The following is a 15,593-nucleotide window of genomic DNA, read 5'->3' as shown; positions in this document are numbered from 1 at the left end:
CAGTCCAACATGCTTGCCCCATGTGACTGCTAAATACCAACAGCAGTGTTGCTTGTCCCAATCAAAACTTTCTGTACACGTGCAACACACATCATTATCACTGAAAGATGTGAACTGCTTAACAAACCACTGCATGTTGAAGCCATACTATCAGAACCAAAATATTCTATTTTCAAATAAAAGACCTTATTAAAAATAATTGTGATTTGCTGCTTAAATATTTTTTCATTTAAAAAGATTGTGGCTTGCATTATTTTTAATTTGGCAAATCTGCTCTAGAACATAATAAAGACCTATTAAAGGCATCTGAAAAGAAATAAAAATAAGGTGTTTCTTCCATTGTAGAATTAGGAAATTTTCTTTTTTAATCCTTTTTAATATTTGTCAGAGATCACTGATCTAGAAAAAACTAAGTGAGGACTATGTGTAAAAATTTATTGTTCATCAGAGGAGGGGTGAGAATTTATAAATAGTATCCCCTCCCTCCTCATTGCCCAATGTCTATTCATCATGAGTTATTTTTGTTGGCTACATTAAGAACCTGACATTTGATTCATTCACAGTGTGTCCTGCCTTGGTCCTTTGAAACAGAATGGACAGTGAGCAAAAGGTCAAAGCTGTTGTTGCTGGTTGCATATGTACAGGGACACTACTGCCAAAGGACCCTTAGGAAGATCTCAATATTAAATATGGCAAAATGCTTGGTCAAGATCAGGACTCAACGAAGCCTCCATCTGCACATGATGAACCACTGCAGCAGTAATGTGTTTGTCCGTCTGCTGAAACATGGCTCCAAGGTCATACCTCGAAATGCTGGTACGTGCTTTTCCCCCCGGGCTGTCATTCTATGCCTAGTTAAGTGTGATTGCTTCCAGCTACATTCTTACCACTGGTGATCCAGAGAGAAGCTGAGGATAATGTGCCATGCAGTTTCTTGTATAAAGAGTGGAGAAAGAGGGGGGAAATGGGAAGGAGAGAAATAGAGGAGTGTACTGAGGAGTGTAAACAAGTAAGTGTGGAGGAAAGTGGGAAGCCAAGTTCTATTGAGTAATAAAATAATAAAGATACCTTCTTTTTCATCAGTTAAAAGAGGAAGACTGTTGTGTATTCCTTCAGATTGTTCAGGAGGGAGAGATGATGGTGTTTAAACAGAATCACAGTACTTCTTTGCCTCTCGTTATGTGAGTTTCTGATCTCAGGTATGTTTCTGAGAATGAGGCAGAGCTTCCTTTTCTATCTTCCAAGCAGAATTTTATTAAAATATCAGGCCCTCTTCTGGTCTCTGAGTGCTCACACACTGAGAGAAACATGCACATGAGTAAAATTAAAATTGAATGAAAATAATCTGCTAAATAACTCCAATCATGCTGGTGTTATTCTCATTTCTCTTCCAAATAACTATCATGTTTTATGGTATTTTGTGGTCTGAGAAATTGAAATAGACATGGAAATAAAAATTTAAAGTCAGAGCCACAGCCACAATATGGTTGTAGCATATGCACCTCAGAAGTCAGATCATTAGCCACAATGCTGCTGAAATGATATATGATCTTATGTTTGTGTATGATTTTTTTGTCAACTGGTTACAACAAAATTTATTCTGAAAAATAGCTGGAATTAGTCATAGCTGAGTAATATTTATAAAACTGACATCTTAGTTGAGATTCACTGTATTTTTATTATGAGATGAATAAAGTGTGATGTGTTCTTATTTTAACACCAATATATTTATTGCTTTGTTTTGTTTAGTTTACTTTAGTTTTGTTCTGTTTGAGAAAGGCTCATATGCTTAGGCTAGCCTTTAACTCATGATGTCATACAAAGTTGGCTGGCACCTCACAATCCTCTTATACCCTCCTGTTTTGTATGATTTATATATACAAGTATACATGTATCTTATTCTTTAATTTTTAAATTTTTTTGTTGGGTATTTTCTTTATGTACCTTTCAAATGTTATTCCCTTTCCAGGTCTCTAATCCACAAGCCCTCTATAGCATTCCCCCTCCCCCTGCCTCTATGAGGGGGCTCCCCCATGCACCCACTGTTTATCTTATTTTTTAAAAGCACAAATGTATAGAATATTTTCATGTGCCAATGCTCTCAGTAAAGTTTAGGAATGCTGAAAATGCCATATAAAGTCTTTTTTATAAATATAATTGTTCTAAATATACCAAGGGAATTTCTATATTAGTACATATTAATATGACTCTTAAACTGAACAAATAATATAGAGAATATTTATTTTAATGTAGAGAAATAATAATTCACATAATCAAAATATTATTATTATAAATTAGCATTTCTTATTTATTTATTTTTTTGGTCATAGTGGATAGTGATGTAAAGAAATAAGGTATTTCTTCATGATTTCTTTTTTTTATTATTAGATATTTTCTTTCTTTACATTTCAAATATTATCTCTCTTCCTGGTTTCCCCTCTGAAAACCCCCTATGACATACCCCCTGCTCCTGATCATCAACCCACCCATTCCTGCTTCCTGGCCCTGGCATTCTCCTACACTGGGGCATAGAGCCTTCACAGGACCAAGGGCCTCTCTTCCCACAGATGACTGACAAGGCCATCCTCTGCTACATACGCAGTCAGAACCATGAGTCCCCCCATGTGTACTCTTTGGTTGGTGGTTTAGTCCCTGAGAGCTCTGGAGTTACTGGTTGGTTCATATTATTGTTCCTTGTATGAGGCTGCAAACCTCTTCAGCTCTTTCAGTCTTTTCTCTAGCTCTTCCACTGAGGACCCTGTGCTCAGTCCAATGGTTGGCTGTGAGCATCCACCTCTGTATTTGTCAGGCACTGGTAGAGTTCCTAAGGAGACAGCTATATCAGGCTCCTGTCAGCAAGTACTTGTTGACATCTAAAATAGTGTCTAGGTTTGGTGATTGTATATGGGATGGATGCCTAGATGGGGCTGTCTCTGGATGGCCCTTCATTCAGTCTCTGCTCCAAACTTTGTCTCTGTAACTCCTCCCATGGGTATTTTGTTCCCCCTTCTAAGAAGACTGAAGTACCCACACTTTGGTTTTCCTTCTTCTTGAGCTTCATGTGGTCTGTGAATTGTATCTTGGGTATTCCCAGCTCCTGGGAATCAGTGAGTGCATACCATGTGTGTTCTTTTGTGATTGGGTTATTTGTATATTTGTTATGGTATATAATATAAATTTTATGGAAATGATTCAGTTATCTTTAAAAGACACAGACAAAAATAAGTATGAGAATGTTTGCTCCCCACATGATGACATGAAGAAATCATCATGCCTGTAGCATTTTGGAGACAAAAGGCCTAGGAAGGTAGGTCAGTAGCAGACTTATTCTTTATGCACTAGGCTCTAGTTCCTATGACCTAGCGAGAGAAAATGCTCCAGATTTTTGTTTTATCTAAAACCAAAAGGAGTACAGTCATTTCTTATGTGCATTCTTTGGCAGAGTGATATATTTTTCTAGATGACACAAAATGATTGCCTCACACCACCATTTATATTAGGGTTCCCTCTTGATGTACTTAGTACAGGCTATGAATCTGTACAAATATGTATCAGTATTACACCATAAAAATGTCACTGACCTGAAATCCTCTTTGTTACTCTTATAACGACTGTTTTCTCCCAACCACTGGCAGTCAGTTTTCCATTGCCACCATTCCGTATTAATACCATGGATGACCATCAAGGACAATAGCAGATTGGAGCAGGCCTGAGCTTATGAGACACACACCTGTGCTGTGTGGCAGACCAAGAGAAGTAGAGCTGCTTAGGCCTTGTGGAGACTAGAAGATCATAAGTTACAGACATCTGAAACTGAGCTTTGCACGGTTAAGAATTTTGTTGTTTTGATTTGATTATGACTGTTCCCTGGCCCTTTTGAAATGAAAGGACTTAACTTCCCTCTTCCTTTCGAGCCCTTACTTACAAGGCTTATGAGACTTTGGAGACTTAGAGAGATTTTAGGTATTTATTGAGGCTGAACTTTTAAAGAGACACTGGATTTATAGAGATTAGACTTTAAAAGTGTTTGAGTTTTTAAAGACTATGGCATTTTAAAAAGTTGAAATATTTCATAGTATAATCATGATATTAATATGACATCTTAGGAAGAAAAAGGAAAGTTTATGATTTATTAGTGATGTCTTTGTGTGCCAATTTGACAAGGGGTCAATTTTATTAGTTTTATGCAAACTTGACAAAGCTAGTATCTTTTAGGAGGAGAGATGGTCAATTTAGACAACATATTCTTTTTTTTAAAACAATTTTTATTCGATATTTTCTTCATTTACATTCCAAATGCTATTCCAAAAGTCCCCTATACCCTCCCCCTGCCCTGCTCCCTCAACCCACCCACTCTTACTTCCTGACCCTGGCATTCCCCTGTACTGGGGCATATAATCATTGCAAGACCAAGGGCCTCTCCTCCCAATGATGGCCGACTAGGCCATCTTCTGCTACATATGCAGCTAGAGACCCGAGTTCTAGAGGCACTGGTTAGTTTATATTGTTGTTCCCCCTATAGGGTTGCAGACCCCTTCAGCTCCTTGGGTACTTTCTCTAGCTCCTCCATTGGGGGCCCTGTGTTCCATCCAATAGATGACTGTGAGCATCCACTTCTGTATTTGCCAGGCACTGGCATAGCCTCACAAGAGACAGCTATATCAGGGTCATGTTAACAAAATCTTGCTGGCATATGCAATAGTGCATTTGGTGGCTGATTATGGTATGGATCCCCAGGTCAGCAGTCTCTGGATGGTCCTTCCTTCTGTCTCAGCTCCAAACTTTGTCTCTATTACTCTTTCCATGGGTATAAGGAGGGATGAAGTATGCACACTTTGGTCTTCCTTCTTCTTGAGTTTCATGTGTTTTGCAAATTGTATCTTGGGTGTTCTAAGTTTCTGGGCTAATATCCACTTATCAGTGAGTGCATATCAAGTGAGTTCTTTTGTGATTGGGTTACTTTATTCAGGATGATATCCTCCAAGGGACTGGAAAGATGGCTTGCTGGTTAAGAGAACTGTCTCTTCTTCCAGAGGACCCTGGTTCAGATCCTAGGACCACTTATTACCATCTATAATTTCAGTTTCAGGGGATCCAAGATACTTTTTGGCCTCTGTAAGCTGCAGGCATACATTCAGGCAAAGTACCTATAATTATAATTTTTTTTAAAAGATATTGACCTATAGGTAACTCTGTTGGGTATTTTCTTGATTAATGATTGATGTGGGAGGTCCTAGCCCACTGTAGGTGGGGCCCTTCATCTCTAAGCTGGTGATTTTGAGTTGTATAAGTCCTGAGTTGTATAAGTATTACTGAGCAAGTAATGAGGAATAAGTCACTAAGTAGCAATTCTCCCTGGCTTCTTCTTCACTTCCAGCCTCAAGTTCCTGTTCTCACTTCTCACAGAGTGTGACCTGAGAGTTATAAGATAAAAGAAACCCTTTCCTTTCCAAGTTGCTTTCCATCATGGTATTTTATCACAACAATAGAAGTCCTAGTATAGAGTTTCAACTTTTCAAGGATGTTTTAAGAAGCAAAAAGCTTTCTCAGAAGCCCTGTTTTCATGTTGTTTTCCAATTCTGTATTTCTATTAGGGCTAACTATATACCTCTTTCCAAAACAAATATAGTCAGAGACTGGAAATGGACCTTTAGAGTATTTTATCATGCTAATAGTAATAGCATTTAATCCTTGCCATATGAAATGAAGTTTAAATACATTAACATATGTTCCTCTGCTTATGATCTGAAATTTCTACTAATTTATGCATAGGAAGTGAGAACATATTAACTGATGGTACTGGCTCATTAGAGTTAGCAAAAAGCCAGAGTCCAGCAAAGTTATGTCAGAACTTGTATGCTTAAAAATCAAGGTTAATGTCCAAGTGGGTAACAAAGGGTACACAGTTCTCCAAACTTCCTTAACCTAGAACTTTCATTCTGCAGAAAAGCTGGAATTGTTTCCAGGATACTAGTAACTGGTAGTCCCTGGCTGAAAAGTCTTAATCAGCATAATGGAACCAAATATATAGTTGAGCCTTTCAGGAAGAAGGTACAGAGAAAAGAGGCAAGAACTGAGGTCATTACTGAAATTGAGTAGACTGAGGACTCAGGTAGCTTAAGTAAGTGAATGAAATGCAAGGAACTTAGGGCTCATGGAGGCTGAGTGGTGGGGATAGAGGATAAATACACACACACACACACACACACACACACACACACACACACACACTGGCTTTAGCCATGTGGTAGTGATTGGAGAATTTGGTGACAACCATTTCGGTAGGCAACGTGCAGAAAAAAAATGACTGAGAAACATAGGGGAAAGGACTACATGAGCTCTCCTCATGAGTTCTAGACATTGGTCACAGCGATGACATTATTCTAGGTGTTAGAAGAGTCAGTGAGAACACAGGTGAAGTCATAAAGTTGGTAGGTGGTGGCCACAAGGAGAAGAGAGCTCACTCTGCTAGATGAATCTTCCTTGATCTGAGCAGAGTACATGAAATAATGATAGACTACCACCTTCCTGAGAAACAGCGTATACAAAAACATGGAAGAATAAGATTGCTGTATGGGTATATGGGGTGGGGGAGGAGGGCGTTTGCCTGTTTCCGTTTTTTTTTTTATGCTGTTTGAAATGACAAGGATAATTTTTCATAGGTTCAACTTAGAATAAACAAGCTACATTCCGAAGATGTTCAGAGGCATGTCTGGTTTGAGATATTCTGAAATGCCCAATTGAAAGCGAATATCTTCATTGGGAAAGTTATTGACATTGAAGAGAATTTTAAAAAATGCTTCATGAATTTCCTTCAAAAGATTAAACTATATGCTGCTTATTATGGATAGAAAACATTTATATGACTGATACCACATATACTGTACAATAATATTTTAAAGTTTGCTTTATTTCAGACTTAAGCTGTAAAACAAAAAGCAAATTACTTATTGCTTTGGTTCCTATGTTGTCTATGACACAATACTAGGTGATATGGCGTCAGACTAGGTAGCTATATAATTGATTGTAAGGAATGAACACTATAATTGTGATGTAAAACAACATGCACATAGAGGGTCTGTCCCAGGAAAATGATGAGTGGTCCCTCTATGCATAACAAAGCTATGATTTTAGTGAATAAAAATAGCTCAGTGGAAAAGAATGGAAAATACACTGGGACTTTGGATTTGGAGAGGTTAGGAAACAAAAATGCCTAATTAATCCCTTCCTTGGAGAAAGGCAAGTAAATACTTCTGTTAACTGGCTCACTGTCCTGGACTGCTTGGGAAAGTTGAAATATGAGAAATCTAGACAATTTTTAACTTTTTATAAGTTGTAGGCTATATAGCTAAGAAAATCATAACATTAGCTTTGGTGGACTGAACAGATCTTTGGTAAATTTTGGATTTTAAAACTATTAGTACCTTCCAGGTGTCAAAGCTCAGTTCACACTAAATTCAGTCAGGCTGTGGGGACCGGTTATAAGGGACCAAGATTAGACATGTTAGGAGTGCAGTGAAGAAAACATTGTGTAGTATCCAAGAAACAGTTGTAAAAAATTATCATTTCCTCTGCAGAAGACAAATCATAAAAGACTATTTTTAGTGGTGTGATCCACCTTATGGTTATGAAGAAAGGTGCAGTTTCTGTATTAGTAGACAACCTTAAGGGGGCAAAGACTGAGACAAGGTTATAGGATACTATTGCTAGAATCTACATTTTAAAAAGGACACCAGTTCTGAGCCGGGTAGTTCAAATGAAGAGACAAAGATCATGGCAGAAAATGGGATTCTAAATACATTCGGAAGGCAGATGTACAGAAGCCATCCATAGCCACAGTGTGTTAATGATTAGAGGTCTCTGAGCAACTAGAGTATCAAAACATTTTCATCAAAACATGCTGCTGCTTTCAATCTCAAGCTATCCCTTAGCAATACAGTAGAGTGATACAGGAAATGGAATACATGCAAAGTAGACTACTTAAGGAGGATATTAAAATGGTTTTAGAAACAACAACAACAAGGGAGCATGCATCATCTTTGTGACCACACAAATGAAAACAAAGCAAGAAGGGATGGTGTTTGCAGAGTAGTAAAGCATTCACATACAATAGAGAATTTCATTGTTTTTCAAGGAAAAGGGACCAGGGGGCCTCTTTTTGAGAGAAGAAGTCCTCTCATTAACAACACTAAATATTCCTAAAAATCATAACATCTTGGTCTCTGTCTATAGACTCCGTTCAGTTTCAATGGGGAAAATTTATAACTTTCTTTTTTCTCGACAGAGATGCAGTTCTCTTAAAGCAAGAAGTATTTCAAAGAACAATTCACTGACATTTAGCATATACTCAGTCACAGGCAACTAATACTTTTATCTAGGGCCACAACATTTTCATTACCTATAAGGAAATCCTGAACCTCTTAAGCAGTTACTGTTATAGTTACTGTTCATTTCTTTTCTCCAACAGTTCCAGCTGACTTTCCCACCATAATGTCTTCTGTTTCTGTGAAAACATGCACTAGGTGACCTTTTATGCTTGGCTTCTTTCACTTAGCATATAGCTCTGATGTTCTGTGCTGCACTGCTGATCAGTACTTTGTTCCTTTCTAAGTCTGATATTTTTTGAATAGATAAAACACATTTTCTTCATACAGGTATCCACTGAAAATCATTTAGGATAGTTTTGTTTTTTAAAAATTTGTATTGAATTTGTATATGATCAATTGTATGTCAGAAATTTTAGAGTATTTACTTCAGTTTTCTTGTTTGTTTTGAGAATGTACTTATGAGTGAAATTACTGGGCCATATGATTAATAATTCTAGATCTAATTGTGAGAAACCATCAAAATTTTCTTCCTAGTGGCTAAGCATATTACATTCCTTCTTGCAATTTACAAATTTCTAATTTCTTCATATTATCACCAACAATTAAGTATTTTTTTAAAAAAAATGTATGCTTCAGAAGTATAATGTGATTATTCTTAGACAGTAGATTCTATAGTTAAATCAATACTAGGGTATTCTTTTAAAATACTCTATTGTGTATAGTGTTGAATACTACAAAACTTCACTCATATTCATAATGTATGTCTGAATTATGTGCACATTATTTTTTTTAAAAATCCTGACCATAGTTGGAGGTCGGCTGACCATTATCACAAATCTAGAGGTACTTGCCAACGTTGATCACTGTTGTTTATTTTAGGATATCTCCAGCTGAGAGAACTTACAATTCTATTACAGCCAACGAGGTCTGATACTAATATGATTTTGCTTAATGTCTACATTCTACAGAAAAGTTTTACATATTCCTTGAATTCCATTTGTTTATACATGCAGGGTTTTGTGAAAAAATTGTGAAGTTTAAAATTTATAAAATAATGTTATTTTGCAGGTGCCCCCTTGTCTAAAGTGGATGCTTCTGAGCGCATGGTTGCAAGCTCACCAGTGAAGGGAGCTCGGAGTGCTGATTCTCCAAGTAAAGAGGAAGATAAAGTAAAAGACCCCTTGACCATCTCTGAACTAGCGTACAACAGCAGCGCCAGCCTGCTCCCTACCCAAGTGGATGATGATGAAGTAGACATGCTATTTGACTGTCCATCTAGGTTTGTGTTAGAAAGAGAAGACACAGATACATTTGAGGATGTAGAAACAGATGAAAATGTCTTTTTGATGGCTGAAGAGGAGAAGGTGAAGGAAGCTCGCCAAGCTTTGTCATGGAGCTATTCCATCCTGACCGGCCGTATCTGGCTTAACCCTCTGGTCAAGCGTTGCTCCAGGCTCCTGGTGGTGGGCCTGGGACTGCTTCTGTTTGTATTTCCCCTCGTCCTCCTCCTTTTGGAGTCAGGTATTGATATCTCCTTCTTATTCAAAAACATGAATTTGAGCAATTTTACTATGAATACTACTGTCCTCTAAAGGAGTAGGTGGCTGGGAAGGTCAACATTTTTTTTTTTTTTTTTACATGTTGGGCTTCCCTGATAAGAAAAAGGACTGTATTCAAAATTAAAATTACCTTTTTCAGTAGATGCCATGGTCCAAATGGTCATGGATCTTAAAGCTGCATGCCAAACTCTTAAATTGGCTTTCTGTGCCTTAATGTACTAAATACAAGTTTAAAACAAATTCTATTTGCTATATGCAGTCTTTAAGTAACCAAAAATATGTTATTTTATTGCAGTGTAGACATTCTCTTTGTCTTACCTCAAAATGACTTACTTTTCCTGTTTTTTTGTCATTGTCATCACTATAAAAGGGAATGTTAATAATTAGAATTTTAGTCAAAGTCCAAGAGAATACTTTTCAATATAATTCTTAGTGAAAAAAGCATTCTCTAAGAAATGTTTATACAACTAAATTTATGCCAGGTTTTTCTTTCAGTTTTTAAAGAGTACTTTTATACTCAAAGAATTTTGATAAACATTTTTTTTGCAAGAAAAAGCCCCACTGAATTTTGTAAGTTTACATATTGTAAACCTAGTGCACAAAGATGTATCAGAAATTGTTTTAATGTTGTGGCACCAGCTTTTACAAAATATGGCTGAAAGTTTGGCTGATAGTTATAATACTTTATAACTATCTGCAAATGATACATAAAACTTAGTGGAAAGAAGTTGTAATAAGTTGTCCAAACAGATGCTGGAACTGGAGGTATAGACAGAGAACACTAAGTGGCATGTGAGGGCCATCTTTCAACATTTAGGCATGATAATCTAGTACTTTCACTTTTGTTATGTCCATACATTTAGCCTAGATAAGCAGAATGTTTTGACAATAAAGTGATATTTGAAGAAATACAACAAAGATAGACTAGTTAATTGCATATTGTTCACTAATTGGAGTGAAAGATGACCGGATGGACAGATGGAAGGTACCAAAGAAGAATTCTGTTGACACCTGTGGCCAATTGGCATCTCATGTGGAAGTGATTGTGATGCAGGACATTCTACAATGTAAGGAGCCACTCTCCTGCTCCTCAACTCTACAGCAGCACATTTCAGTGAATCTGAATGGCAGTATACAAATTTTAAAGTAAAATATTTTTGGTCCTTCACAACATTCATTGTGATTCTGTGAAAAAATTTAAACCTCTGTGTGTGCGTGAGTGTGTGTGTGTGTGTGTGTATCCATGAGTCTATATATTTGCATATATGTCAGTGTTTGTTTGTATGTGTTTATCTCTGTGTGTTTATGTTTGAGTGTATGTGTTTGGATATATGCCACTGTTTATGTGTATGCATGTCTGTACACATGTGTATCTGTCTGTGTGGGTTGTGAATATTTATGCATATCTGCATGTATATTTGCGTGCACATGTATCTATGTATGCATATATGTATATATGCATGTGGGACTATACAGATGTATATATATATATATATATATATATATATATATATATATATTTGTATGTGTGTATGTCTCTGTATATATGTGTACATATATATGGGTATGTGTCTCTTTGTATGTTTTTATGCTGTGTCTGATTCTGTGTATATACCTTTAAATGTATGTGTGTATGTGTGTGTTTGTTTGTATGTCTGTTTCTGTATATATGAGTATGTGGGGGTGTCTGTGGGTGGGGCAGGACAAGTCAGGAAAAACAGGTAGAAACAAAAGCTATCTTCTTGATTTTTATGATGACCAATATATGCCTTTCTTTTCTGGGTTTCCTTAAGATCTTATATTATTGTATTCATAATCGGGTCCTCTATTGAAAAGAGTGAAAGGATTATCAGATGTCATGCAATTTCAGATTAGACAAAGAAGATATATGAGGGGAAATCTTCCAGTACATTTCTTTGTGTCATTAATTCATGAATGAAACGGCCTTGTGCTTTCTGTTAAGAGTGCTTACTAACATTGTCAGAGCAAAGGGACAAAAGGGTACTGAGCTTAAACATAGGATTTTCTTCTATATAAAATATTTGATTGCCTTAAGTTATAAAATATACAGTAGTTCCATACCTCTAACAATGATCCAACACTATCAGGAACTGGTTTCCAAAGTGGGTAATTCAATCCGTCAAGTTCAGTCAGCTCCGAAGTTTTTGAATTGTGCCCAACCAAAAATGTGAGCATTGACAATAACACGAGCATTCAAAACATATTCTAACCCAGACATAGTGGCATATACCTTTAATCTTAGCATTTGAGAGGCAGAGGCAGAGGCAGAGGCAGAGGCAGAGGCAGAGGCAGAGGCAGAGGCAGAGGCAGAGGCAGAGGCAGAGGCAGAGGCAGAGGCAGAGGCANGGCAGAGGCAGAGGCAGAGGCAGAGGCAGAGGCAGAGGCAGAGGCAGAGGCAGAGGCAGAGGCAGAGGCAGAGGCAGAGGCAGAAGAAGGTAGATCCTGAGTTTGAGGCCAGCCTGGTCTACTAAGCAAGTTACAGGAAAGCTATGGCTATACAAAGAAACCCTGCACTGCCCCCCCACACACACACTTGAAAAAAAGAAAGAAAATATATTCTAATATTAAAGTGTATCAAATTAATGATATCAATAGACGAAAAAAAAGCAGATAATAAGCAGAAAAGTAGACAGATGATTTCAAAATACCAGGATCACCACTGCAACAAACAAATAAAAACAAAACCACAAAACCACTGCAAGGCAGAACAGAGTCTTCCTATGTCAGCAAGCACTGTCAGATGGTTAACTCTCATTTTATCCATGCAACTTCTCTTTTTATCCTTGATTTGAACAGAAGAAGGCTTTCCCACAACATTGCCAGTAAAGAGCAAGTATCAGACATGCTTTCACTTCTGGGAGTGATTCCTGGGGTTGTTGTAGCTGATAGGACTTGAACATCTTTGGGTGAAATTTTCTCGACCTTGGGAAGATACTTACTGGAGGTCTCTGCTTACTTATTTTCCTGCTTCTTCTCTATTTCCCTGTTTGTCTTGGACCTGCTTTTGAAGTTCCAGTCTCTATGCCATAGCCAGAGTCAGCAGGACCTGCATATGTCGGACCCATCCAAGATTTGTTTTCCACATTCCAGCTTCAGTCTCTGACTGGGAAGAGAAGTTCATGAGTGAGCCTAGAGGAGCTCGGCTGTCATCACTTCAGAGAGGAAGAAAGAAACATCGTTTGGGCCTCAGGCTTCAGCTGTATTCACCCATCCTTCAGTAAAGCCAGTATGAACCCTCTTCTGGTAGTGTGTCTTTTATATACTTGAATTGAAAAGGTGGCCTTGTGGTGGATAATACTTGAGTTCTCAAACTTCCAATCTACTACAAAGAAGTGATAAGGGAGCATATCTTTGCTGAGGCATGGAGACCATAGGTTGTCTGTCATAGATGAGAGTTATCACAGCCTCCAGCAATGAGTAAAGGAACTAGGAATCAGTTTATAATAGAATGTTGGATGGAACCATACAACCCAATTTTGCACCTTTAGTTACTGTAAATATCTCTTTGGAAACATCATCAAAGTCCATCTTATGCTTACAAAACTATTCTTGATAGAATGAAGAGATATCTTCTGTGGATTGCACATATCAAAACATGTCTTTTAAGTTCCAGCTCCTTCTTCAGATGAAATTTGTTCTTCTTATGCACAGAATTATGATTCTAACCCTTTATTTTCTAAGAAAATAACTTTTCAGAGTAAAGAAAAAAAATCGGGAAAAATAGTTTACCAGCTACATTTTTCAGAAGTTAAAAAATTCTATGTTTTGTTCTACTCTAACTTTATTGGCATAAAATAGCTCTAACTTACTTGTCAGCTTGAGTTTCCTGGCTTGGGTGACCTTCTGGTTCTTCAAATGGCAAATGAAATAAGACCAATTTTCACAGTCTAGTCATGTAAATGCACTGTTCTCTAGGCATAGAATTATCATACAACATTTCTGTCCTGCTTAGGTTTCTGTCGCTGTGAAAAGAATACAATGACAAAAACAACTTAGGGGGGAATTCGTTTGGCCTTTAGTCATCATCACAGAGAGCCAAGGCAAGAAATCACAGCAGGAACCCAGAGAAAGGAACTGATGCAGATGACATGAAGGAGTACTGCTCATTGATGTGTTTCCCATAACTTGCTCAGCCTGGATTTTTATACAACCCAGCACCACCTGCCCAGAAAGAGCATCATCTACAGTGGGCTATGTCTTCTCATGTTCATTATTAATCAAGAAAATGTCTAACAGAATTGCCAGTGGACCTATTTCCTTAATTGAAGCTTCATCTTTTCAGATGACTCTAGCTTATGTCAAGAAGGCAAAAAAACAAAAAACAAAAAACCCCAAAAAACCCAACAAACCAACAAATAGGAAAATTGACCCCTTTGTCATCTTGGCACACCAATACATTATTAAAGCATAGCCTTTTTTTTCTGGTTTATCCCTATGATTTCATATTAGTGTAAATGTCACAATATAATGTCACATTCCAACTTCTAAAAATCCCATAGTCTTTAAAAATCCAAGCTCTTCAAATGCCCAGTTTCTTTAAAACACTTAGTCTGTTTAAAACTTGACACCACCTAAAATTTCCAAGGTCCCATAACTATAGGTTCTTGTAAAAATCAAAGCAAACCAATTTCGTCTATACCTGTTTGAATGGCTAAGATCAGTAATGCAAGTTACAGCTCATGCTGGCAAGGATGTTGTCTTAGTCAGGGTTTCTATTCCTGCACAAACGTCATGACCAAGAAGCAAATTGGGGAGGAAAGGGTTTATTCGGCTTACATTTCCATACTGCTGTTGATCACCAAAGGATGCAGGACTGGAACTCAAGCGGGTCAGGGAGCAGGAGCTGATGCAGAAGCCATGGAGGGATGTGGCTTACTCAGTCCACTCTCTTATAGAACCCAAGACTACCAGCCCAGAGATGGCACCACCAACAAGGGGCCCTCCCCACTTGATCGCTAATTGAGAAAATGCCTTACAGCTGTATCTCATGGAGGCATTTCCCCAACTGAAGCTCCTTTCTCTGTGATAACTCCAGCTGTGTCAATTTGACACAAAGCTATCCAGTACAGATGTGAAATAAGGGAAAAGCTGGGCGTGGTGGCACGCCTTTAATCCCAGCACTTGGGAGGCAGAGGCAGGTAGATTTCTGAGTTTGAGGCCAGCCTGGTCTACAAAGTGAGTTCCAGGACAGCCAGGGCTATACAGAGAAACCCTGTCTCGAAAAACCAAAAAACAAACAAACAAACAAAAAATAAATAAATAAATAAATAAATAAGGGGAAAACTGCAGATGTGAATGCTGTACAAACGCTATGTGTCCATAGTGCACAGCAGCACGGCAGTTCCTCAGAAAATTAGAAATCAATCTCCGTCAAGATTTAGCTCTACTGTTTTGGGGCATAAACACAAAGGGTGTTCCATCCTACCAGGAGAATATTTGCTCAACCATGTTCATTGCAACTTTATTCATAGTAGTATGTGGTTTTTACTACCCACTTTAAGCTCCAGGTAAACAGGCTACCAGTTACTGCCCTGTTGGATCCACAGATGAAAGACACACACACACACACACACACACACACACACACACACAGAGAGAGAGAGAGAGAGAGAGAGAGAGANACACACACACACACACACACACACACAGAGAGAGAGAGAGAGAGAGAGAGAGAGAGAGAGACAGA

At 37.8% G+C, this 15,593-nt stretch overlaps 1 protein-coding gene across 2 annotated transcripts; it reads left to right on the top strand.

Moving 5' to 3' along the window:
- Window positions 1–553: 553 nt before the first annotated feature.
- On the top strand, window positions 554–13,148 carry LOC110323730 (FERM domain-containing protein 3-like). 2 transcript variants are annotated; one of them, XM_021201091.2, is made up of 3 exons: window positions 554–816; window positions 9,396–9,848; window positions 12,918–13,148. In XM_021201091.2, the coding sequence occupies exons 1-3, from the start codon at window positions 690–692 to the stop codon at window positions 12,935–12,937; spliced, it is 600 nt and encodes a 199-aa protein (XP_021056750.1). In that variant the 5' UTR covers window positions 554–689; the 3' UTR covers window positions 12,938–13,148. The 2 variants fall into 2 exon arrangements, with proteins under 2 accessions (XP_021056750.1, XP_021056749.1); XM_021201090.2 differs by lacking the exon at window positions 12,918–13,148 and having other exon boundaries at window positions 9,396–11,055.
- Window positions 13,149–15,593: the final 2,445 nt, after the last annotated feature.

This window comes from Mus pahari, chromosome 6 (genome assembly GCF_900095145.1).
Source record: "Mus pahari chromosome 6, PAHARI_EIJ_v1.1, whole genome shotgun sequence".
Lineage (NCBI taxonomy): Eukaryota > Metazoa > Chordata > Mammalia > Rodentia > Muridae > Mus > Mus pahari.
The sequence above is the reverse complement of the archived record's forward strand: the minus strand, read 5'-3'. Positions and strand labels throughout refer to the sequence as shown.

Coding starts and splice junctions, on each gene's coding strand:
- LOC110323730 (XM_021201090.2), top strand. CDS start 690: ATGGCAAAATGCTTGGTCAAGATCAGGACTCAACGAAGCCTCCATCTG. Junction 817..9,395: donor GGTCATACCTCGAAATGCTG/GTACGTGCTTTT, acceptor GTTATTTTGCAG/GTGCCCCCTTGTCTAAAGTG.